At 43.0% G+C, this 10,390-nt stretch overlaps 1 protein-coding gene across 1 annotated transcript in view; it reads right to left on the reverse strand.

The window, feature by feature from the left end:
• The window catches only part of ALK (ALK receptor tyrosine kinase), a 1,045,272-nt gene extending 1,035,666 nt beyond the window's left edge, over nt 1-9,606 (reverse strand). The window contains exon 1 of the mRNA XM_036748712.1: nt 8,859-9,606. Coding sequence (XP_036604607.1) covers nt 8,859-9,606 — 748 coding nt within the window. The remainder of the gene's footprint in view (nt 1-8,858) is intronic.
• Between the last annotated feature and the right edge of the window lie 784 nt (nt 9,607-10,390).

Here is a 10,390-nt window from a genome sequence, read left to right on the forward strand (position 1 = left end):
AAAGTGGAAGGAGGGAATGAGATAACACCATTGTACTTAAAAGATCAAGAGACTGAAGTGAAGAAATTAGAAGGCATGTTTCTGATGGTCATAATGTCTAGTTAATGTCAGTGTCAGAAACAGAATACAAATGTCCTGCCTCCAAGGTGAGGGTTTTGTCATGCTGTAAGCTGTGCATGAAAGCATATGACATCGAAACATACTAATAAATGGCCAACTGCCAGGGACAGAAGAGTGGGTGAGCAAAGTCCATGGAACTGACTGATTGGGAGGTATGCTAGGCTGTTTTTGCATTGAACTCTGACCAATGCAATGACCAACCTCGGTTCCAGAGGACTGATAATGAAGCCTGCTACTTACCTCCCAGCAGAGAGATGATGGGCTCAAGATGTAGAAGAAGACATATATTTTCAGAAATGGCCATTTGGGGAATTTGTTTTACTTGACAATGCATATTTGTTACAAGTCAAAAATAAAAGGATGCATTTGTAAACGCCATGCAAATTTTTCCTCGGTGGCCACGATAACAATAGCAGCTTACATTTACATGCACACATATTTATGCTTCTGAGTTATAAAATGTCTTCATATATATTACTTAATTTACTGCAAACATAATACTTACTGACTATGCAAATGCAGTACTTGTGTTAGGAACTATGGGTTAGTACTAAGTACCCTCAGGATGCTCTCCCAGGCTCTACAATGGGCTTTAAATGATGGGTAACCATTTAACAGATGAAGAGGAGGCAAGCAGAGCATTCCAGGCACAAAAACTCAGTGAAAAAAGGCAAAGAGGTGGGAAGGTGTAGGAGATGCAAACAATCTAGTTTGGTTGGATCACAGAGTACTCAAAGGGGCATAAGCATTCATTAAAATAGTGGACTCCATCATCAACCCAGATCCCCATGGAAACTGAGTGAAAGGTGAAGAGAAAAGAAGAGTATATGAAATGATTTAGGCCTACCCTTTCATTTTCCTTTGACCTGATGCCTGGTTTCCTTTAGGAGTGTCCTGATTTCTTTTGTCCTAGGGTCTTATATTTATTTTCATGGCTACCATTTAGCCATTCCCTCTCCCCGAAGGAGGACCTGCCAATCTACTTCTCCCTGCACCTGTTCTACTTATCCAGAAAGATAAGGTTCAAAGAACAAAGATGTTTTAATTAACCAAGTGGTTGGAGTCTCTGTCCCAGAGAGCTCTCTTCATACATGCTTCTCAGGCTTGTTACTTTTTGGAAAGCACACCATATAGCTTCAGGGTAGCCTGCAGGAATTTCCCCAGAGGAAGACCTTTGCTTAGGAATGGACAGGCATAAAAGTTCAAGGATATATTTATTAGAGAAAAAATAATTCCCAGTCTGAAAGCTGCTTCATAAATGAGAGGATTTTGACCCCAGCCCTCTTCCAGGTCAGTCATGACTCAGCTCCCTTTCAAAGCTTTCTCTTTAATATGAATTCCCACCTTTGCCTATGTGAGGGACAATAAGCCATTACAAGGTTGAGTGAAGTTGGTAGCCCTACATAGACAAGAAACAGTATGAAGACTCAATGGTCCAAGGCTGGGACTTAGAGTTATCCTTTCCCCCTCCTCCTTTTAAGCACAATCCTCAGCTGACTCAGTGAGATCCCTGGATAAACTATTTTCCTTCTCCATACACATACTTCCAATTTTTCCTTTTCTACAAGGAGAGAACAACCATGTTCACTCTTGGGAGGCAATGGATCAGAAATGACTAATAAAAATGACTGCCAAGACAAAATGCTCCATGAATGCTAAACAGACCCCAGCAGCATTTTCTGGGGAAAGAAGCACTCTCCTCCACTGAGTTGCTACTCTAAGTACCCAAGTTATAAGTCACCATGGTATCTTAAGGGCTTGACTACTCTTAACAGGCTCATTTCAATTACTTGGGTGGTATTCCACATCTGCCTCCATTCCATCCATTTCAGAATGGATAGTTTGGACCTGGATTGGTAGGAACTGCCCCATCTGTTCAGCTCATGAACATGATAAGGGTAGAGCTGGAGTTTACAATCTTTCCAATGGATTTTTGCATTAAAAGTGTAAGCTTTTGTATGTAAATGTAAGCTCCTTCAGGTCAGGAACTTTTTCATTTCTGTCTTTGTATTCCCAAGGCCTGCCACAGTCCCTTGCACATAGTAAGAGTTTAGTAAATGCTTGTTGATAGGTTAAAAATAGCTGAGTGGTGATTTGGTGTCTTTCTGGAAGAGCAAAGTAGAAACTATATTTGAGAAAGCTCAGACTTTTAGTGGTGAGATATCTCTCTCTCCCCAGTAATCAGGTAACTTTGAGCACGTCAAGGCACACTTGTCAGTATGCCAAGCAGAGCTAATAGTCTCTTAAAAGATTAAATTCGAGTTATTCTCTGTTTCTACTACTGTGAGTTAAAGTCATTTCTCATGTTGGACCAACCCTTTGGAAGCCTCTACCCACCAAATCCTGGTCTGTGGACCTTTAGGGCATGATGTAAGATGGAGCTTTTCATGTTGATATTTCAACAGTTTTGGTGGTGCTACTGATTTGTATTATTTATTTCACTCATTTAAATTTGATTTTGTTCTTATCCTTTGAGGTGACTTCAACAGTAAGCATGTATTAAGCACCTAGTGTTTGCCAGGCACTGTGCTCATTTGTGCTCTGCTACCTGATAGTTGTGTGACCTTGTACAAGTCATTCAAATTCTCTGAGCCTCTGTTTCCTCACCTGCACAATTACAATAATGCCTTCTCTATTTGCTAGACCACCCCATCTGTAGTTAGGAAGATCTGAGTTCAAATTCAGCTTCAGACACTTACTAGCCATGTGATCCTACACAAGTCACTTGTTTGCTTCAGTTTCCTCATCAGTAAAATAGAGATGATAATAGCACCTACTTCCTAGGGTTATTGTAAGGTTCAAATGAAATAATGCATGAAAAGTGCTTTTAGAAAGAATTAAGTGTGATATAAATCTAAGGGATTATTATTTTAAGTTACCACTTTTTAAATATAATAAGCAAATAACTATTTTCTCTTTGTTGGATCAATTCATGGGAAAGTTCAATTCCAAGGAGGAAGGGTAGTATATATAGAAATAACATAACAGACAAACAAAAAGATTAAACGCTTCCTCATACCTAAGTTGTACAATGAAGTTAAATCATAGAGTGATACAAATAGTAAGTAATCATCAAATCCAGAGGTGTGAGCCGCCCATGTATTAAATAATAAAACTTATTTTTTAAAATGCTAATGAGCAGATATATTGACCTCCACAAAGCAGGTTTGGTAAACTCCTATGATGCCAGACAACAAGAGGGTACAGGGGTGGCTAGTCTCAACTCCATTCTCCTATTCCCTCATGAGAGAAATGTATTCTCAAGTTCCCAAAATAGGCCCCTCTAGAGTAGATCAAGTTTCTAAGGAAGAAATTCATTTTCCTTACCAAGAATTCTTATCTCCCTCCCCCTCGCCTGCCTCTGAGACATAAATACGTATACATGTGTTCACATGTTCTACAAACAAGTAATGCAGACACATAAACACACCTACCTTCTCTTTTTTTGAATTTACAATGTGTACTTTGGGGCATGGGCTACATCTTTAAAACAGTAATGAATAAGCTTAGTGTTTCAGGAAGGCAACATGGTCTAGTAAACTGAGAAATCAATTTAGAAGTTCTAGGTCTCACTCCCAGATCTAAGATTTGCAAGGTGAATTGAATCCTTTTGATGGGTCTTTTCTTCCTAATCTGTGAAATGGGGCAGGGTATATAGACATCAGAAATGCCAAGTAAAGTAATTTCCTATAATTTTTCATCAACAAAACTCTTATTTACCTCCCTCCCCCATTCTAAAAACAGATGCAATTATTTTTTTTACATGGGGGCATTAGGGTCAAAAGGGTCCCCTAGAGGGATCAGATTAATAAACTCTGTCTCTTGAGAACCTATGTTCTTTCCCTATGGCTTATCGTCATTGAAATTACCTTTTTAAAAAAATTATGATCTACACTTGTAGCTTATCTAGACCACATGTTCTATCCCTTCTACAATCACTCTACAGTCAGAAGATTGCTTTCAGGCACTGGGAAGGAAAGTATATATCCCTGAAATTGAACCATTTGTGATCCTCATCCCAGCGCTTTGAAGGCCCACACTAAATAATTCCCATTTCTCTGCCATTCTCACTCTTCAGATATTTGTAGGTTGTTACCATGGCTCCCCCTTCATCACCACTTAGCTTTGCCATATATATTTAATTCTTTTCATCTTTCATCATAAATCAGTCCTCCCAACCCTTAAATCAGGCTTGCTGATCTTCTTTAAACTACAGTATGTCCAATTTTTCCAACTCATCTCCTCCAAGTTGTGTCACTTTTAAAAGCTGATTTATCCTTTTCCCCCACCCCCAACAAAAGGGAGATGTTCACAGAGGATTAGGTATAGGAAAGGCTGAATATTTTTTCCTGAGCCCCAAAATTTCAAGAATTTTAGGATAAGGAATGATTGTTCTAAGTGTCTCTGTTCTCTCTTGCACACAAGAAGGCCCTAAATCATTCAGTTAGACAGAACCAGAAGGAGCAGTCATAGCCCCTCCTTCCAAAAGCCATCCTCCCCCAGACCTCTCTCTGATATTTGGGAGAAACAACAGCCCCTTCAAACCTCTGGCAAAATGAAACAAGGATTGACTCAGATGCCAGGCATGCTAAACCATGGCTAAGCCCATTTTTGTCAAGGGGAAAAAGGAGAGAAGGAGCCAGGTTATCTCCCAAGAGAGGAAAGAGAATGGAAGAATCAACATCACTATATGTTTACTGGTTGTTTTACCTCACAAGAAGACTCCTCCCTCCCCCTCCCACCCCAAGTGATTGTTGTTTATAGTATTCTGGATTTGGTCAGAACCTTAAAAGTCAATTAGTCCACCTTCCCATCCAGAATAGGAATAGCAACTATAGCTCCCACTCAACCCTTCCAATAACAGGAAACTTCCTACCATTCTATTGTTAGACAGTTCTAGTTGTTAAAAACTAAGAACCTGCTTCCTGATTTTGACCACAATCTGCCTCCCAGGCAATTTCCATCCATTAGTCATAGGCTCAAGAGCTGGAAAGAACCTCAGGAATTATCTAAGCTAACCCTGTTATTTTACAGATGAGAAAGCTAAGGTCTAAAGAGATTGAATGACTTGCCCAAGACCACACAGCTTGTAAGCAGCAAGCCTAGAAATAGGAACCCAGGTCTTTTCATGGTAAATCCTCCAATGCCCACCACCAGGCTCTCTCTCTCTCTCTCTCTCTCTCTCTCTCTCTCTCTCTCTCTCTCTCTCTCTCTCTCTCTCTCTCTCTATCTCTCTCTCTCTCTATTACACTGAATAACTGTTATGCCACACAAACAACAGAAGGTGATTCCCATATGGCTTCTCATCATGTAAAAATATAAAATGGGCTTTTAGAAAAATGATTCATAGAGACTTATAGCTTGTCTACCCCTCACATTTTCCCTACCCCTGTCCTTGGAAGGCCATTCCACACTTAGAGGAATATCACTTTCAGGCATCAGAAAGATTTCCCTGATGTACTTAGAGCACTGATCTCATTTACTGAATGCAAAGTTGTTCATCAAAGAAAAACTGATAACATGGCATGTTATTACAAGTCACAATTTACAATCCTTCTCAGGAGTATGTGTTGCCCTTAGGGATTCATAGTTGGCCAAAATCACAATCCCCTTCAGCTAGCTCCAATGGAACATTAGATGTTGCTTGGCAGCCACTGCTTTGCCCTCTGCTCATGATATGAAAACTCCTTTTAGGGGGGGTGCCATTTACTTTGAGCCTCTGGACTCACTCAGATCCATAACTCCTTGGGGAATGACCAAAGCAACAGTACTACCATGTTACCACCCTCTCCTAACACTAAAAAGTCCCATCAGAATAGCTGGCCACCTCCATCACAGTTTACCAGCCACCTACTTCTAAGGAGCCACATTGTACTAGTTTTCCTTTTAGAAAAAAGCAAATGCTTACTTTCACAGGCAGCATGCTATTAAAATGCCTTTAATATAAATCAAGTTCTAAATCAAGAGAATAGAGTCATATTCACATGAACACAATGAACAGCACAATCAATTCAAGTTGCAGGATTTATGTAGGATTTTCACACATGTATATTGATGGGACTACAACTCTGCAGGCTGATCCAGACATGAAATGTGAAGCAACAGCCTAATGATTGCTTTTCCATCTCTGAAATAGTCATTGAGAATTCTGAGAAGCCATGGTAAGCTTCTCTGAAGTGTTTTATGTAAAGGAAATTTGGTAGGCAGGATAGTAGAGCTCCTGTACTACCAACTACCTTAGAAGCAGGCAATGTGAATATTCAGAGACAAGAAAAATCCAACCTGTTCCAAGCAACAAAATAAATCCCAAAGGGAATGGTGGTTAAGTGGACAGAAGAACTATTCAATAAGGTGACCCATCTATCTACAGGTCAGGCAGAGCTCATTCAGTTACAGTTAGTGTCTTTTTCAATCTCATCAATGATCATTTGATCTCCTTCTTGCTGAAAAACTCTTGGCCAAAATTTCTGGCCACTAAAGTGTTCCTTTCTGAAAGCAACCCCTGCTGGATGCGTCAAGTGATGCACAAAGCTTTGGTCCTACTGCCAAGTGGACCACACTCTAAAATGACTTAGAATACTTAGAAAAGGTTTTGCCCTGATGCAAGCCAAAAATCAGTTCTGGAACTCAACTGGAGACATGTCCTTTTGAGACACTGAACATAAGAATACCCCCTTCCCCATCAATTCAAAGCAAAGGGCTTTCCTTAAGTATATTCTCTACATCCATCATGTATGTGTAATTAAGGAACACTACTGATATCTTCAAGGTGGATATATACTGATTTGAAACATACATTTATATCTGAAAATAAGAGAACCCATGCCTGAGACCTAACATCCTCTGATGACATCTAATATAAGTATGTTAGGGCTTGTAGTCATTGTATGATTGGTTAAAAAAATGTCCTGGTGTCTAGAAGGAGAGCAGACATAAATGAAAAAGGATAAAATTTCAATTTCCTCCTCAAATCAGCAGTCATTCATTAGAATGACTATATATAAAGTGATTAAGTAAATAAATGCACTTCATAATAATAAATAACAGCAGCAATAACCACTAAAATTAAGTCCAGCATTTTGTTATGAAAGTATCAAGGGTAAGAAGATCACTTCTCCCATACCTTCCTTCGTCCAGAAAAGGTATAGTCTAGCCATACTCCTCAAACCCTATCACTCTCCCCAATCCCATCCTACCCCACCCCCAGCTAGGATGATCTCAACGTCAGATAACAAAGAAGCTACACTAAGCCCCAATGCCCTGAGCACTCAAGCTGAAATATGCATCCAAACTGTTTTCTCCAGGAGAGGGGCATGCTAGGACTGCTTTTCTATGTAGTGACAAGAAAGTATTTATCTGCTAACCCCAGCTTCTAAATTTTCCTGCTGTTCTGGATGTAGAGATTGTGTGTGTGTGTGTGTGTGTGTGTGTGTGTGTGTGTGAGAGAGAGAGAGAGAGAGAGAGAGAGAGAGAGAGAGAGAGAGAAAGGGGGAAGGGTAATCTGAGCATACTTGTTGCTACACAATAGGTCTTTTTTCCTCTATGCCTTCAGCTCAATTAATAGAGAGCATTTTTAACCAGCAAAGCATTTGAATTTCATTTAGTCCTAAAGATGCAGATGATCAAACGAAGCTAGATTTGCTCAATTGAATTAGCATAGGCTTCTTAAAGATGATTTTAATGGCTTGTTTATTTTCCTTTATATATTTCATTTTATTCAAACTTACACAATACCCAGCCAAAGCCACTTGATGTTCTAGTGAAATGGTACTCTGAGGAGGACAAAAAGGTGGATTATCCACCCCTCTAAGTATAATGCTGAATAAAATTGGTTAGTAGATAAAAAATCTGTCAGCATTGCAGGACTCCCCAGCAGAGAAATCTGCAGTGTTGAGGCCTGCCAGGTTATGGCATTGAGTGTTGCTGCAGATGGCTATGTTAAGAAATTGGGGAAAAGGAGAACAAGAGGGAAAGACAGGGGAGCTAACCTTCTACCCTACCCACAACTTAAGAACAGCAATCATCCTTCCCAACTCCCATCTCTTCTGCTGTTCCCTAACTCCTCCGAGGTCTTTAGAAGGGCTCTGGGAAGTTGGGGGTGGGGTGATCAGAAATGAATCACAAGGAGAAAAGAAGATAAATCCATAGAGGTAAGACAGATCCCACTATGTCACTTGTGTATTTAAGGGGAGGAAGGTACCAATAACAGGAATAACAGCAACGGCTTTCCTGAGAAAATTTAAAGCATCTTCTGTATCACTGGCATGTGGTATGGGGAGCAAAATGGCTTATGGTGAGAAGGTGGATGCTTGAAGGCCAGGGACAGGTTCTAAGTGTGCCTTTGACAATGAGGATTAAGTCTCTATCCTTAAGAGAAAAGGATTATTTCTACCCTCCACTAGGGGCTCGGGGAGAAGGGAAGAGCTTCCCAGTTATAGCTCCAACCCAATGTGTCCCGCACTGAAAGGCTGTTGCAGTATTCCGCTAGCTCCCGAGTGTGGGAAACTTTTCTACAAGCCTTTGTGCCACAGGGGAAGGTTCCCAGGGAGTTGCCACCTTTAGGAGGAGTAAAGGAAAGAAGTTCTGGCTGGGGCTTCGAGCTTAGGAAGTAGAGGAAAGAAAGCCGGTTAAGAACTAAATGCTCTGGGTTTGAATATTTGGGGGGCGGGGGGAAGCGGAGCGTCAACCAGATCAGAATAAAAATAAAGTGGTAGAACATGCAGACGGGAGCAGCTCACCCTTTCTTATGATTTGGAAAAGTAGACGAGGCTGGGAGGCTCTTATTGCTGCAGACAGTCTTATTTCTCTGCCTGGCAAAGAGTCCTTCTTCTCCGGCATCAGGCGGATCCGAAGCCGCCCTTCGCCGTGGCGAACCCACCAACTGAACATCTCTGTAAGATTGAACTCTAGCATCCCTGCCGTGGCCACAGCTGCCTGCTCCGGAGGACTAGTGGAGGTCCCCGTGCAGCCCTCCAGGATCGCTTCCTCGCCCACTTCCAGCACCAGCTGCTTGGCCCTGCGGAGCTTCCTCACAGAGCCACCTTTCAGGACCTTGGACAGTACTCGTCCTCCGGGTGGTAGGTGGGGCAGAGCAGCAGTCCTGGTGGCACCCTGACGCCTCAGAAGCAGCAGCAGCAGGGGCGAGCAGTCCAGCGCCAGAGAACTACGCGCCTCGGGTAGGCTGGCTCCGGGTGCCGATGGAAGCAACAGTAGCAGGTCCCGGGCATAAATCCTGAATAGCGAGGGCACAATGAAGTCCACAGCTAGGCTCTTCCTCTGGAGCCGGGAGTAGCTAAGTGGCTCCCGTTGCTGCTGGGGCTGCTGCTGTCCGGGCCGCTGCTTTTGGGGCTGGGGCTGCTCCGTCGTTGGGGAACTGCCAGGGGGGAAGCCAAAAGGGTCCAAGCTCAGTGACCGAGGGATTGAAACCAGCAATAGCAAAAGCAGAGGTGGCAGCACCGCCGATGGGAACATTCTGGGTGCTCTCATTCTGTCCCGGAGTGAGAGGAAGGCAGGAAAGGGAGAGAAGGACTAAATACTTGTCACTGGATTCTCTGGAGCTTTTCACCCTCCCACCCTCCAAAACCCACCCCAAGCTCTAGAAGAGGGCTTAGAGCAGTCGCTGAGATCCGTAGTGTTCTCCTTCCGCTGGAACTCTGAAAGCTCAGTCACTCTTGGAAGCTTTTGATGCCCCTACCAAGCATGCGATCACAAGCTGAAGGTGGGGGGGAGGGGGAGCGAGAGCTTTTAGGGAAGGGGAGGGGGCTTGAGCTTAGGATGGAGCGCTGAAATCCGTCCTGATGCTTTGAACTCGCCAGCTGGGACCCCTTCACCTCTCTCCTCCACGCAGCGCTCCGCTCCCACAACAACAGGGCTTCTGTTCGAAACCTCTAGCAGCAGCACGGCAAGAAGAAAAAAAAGGGCTTGGGGAGAGTAGAGGGACGCGGAGGCAATTTTCCCTCCCCTGATCCCCTTGAATTCTTTGCAACTTTCAATCCAGAGAGTGGTAGGTCTTAGGGGGGAGGTTCCCTATATCTGACGAACCTCCTATGTTCTCCTTTGGGCGTCTCTCTTTCGCTTACCAGACCACTCAGGGAGCTGGCTTCGGGTTACAGGAGGAAAAACTGAGCCAGGGAATAGGAGGGGGGGCTCCTTTTTTTTTTTTCTGTCAACCCCTTTTTATCCGCAGTCGCAGCACACAGCCCTCGGGGCTGTCCCGGGAGCAGAACTTCCAGGCTCCGGCTGGTTGCTCCCGAGAGAGCGCTTCAGCTTA

The sequence above is a fragment of the Trichosurus vulpecula genome, chromosome 3 (assembly GCF_011100635.1).
Source record: "Trichosurus vulpecula isolate mTriVul1 chromosome 3, mTriVul1.pri, whole genome shotgun sequence".
Classification (NCBI taxonomy): Eukaryota; Metazoa; Chordata; class Mammalia; order Diprotodontia; family Phalangeridae; genus Trichosurus; species Trichosurus vulpecula.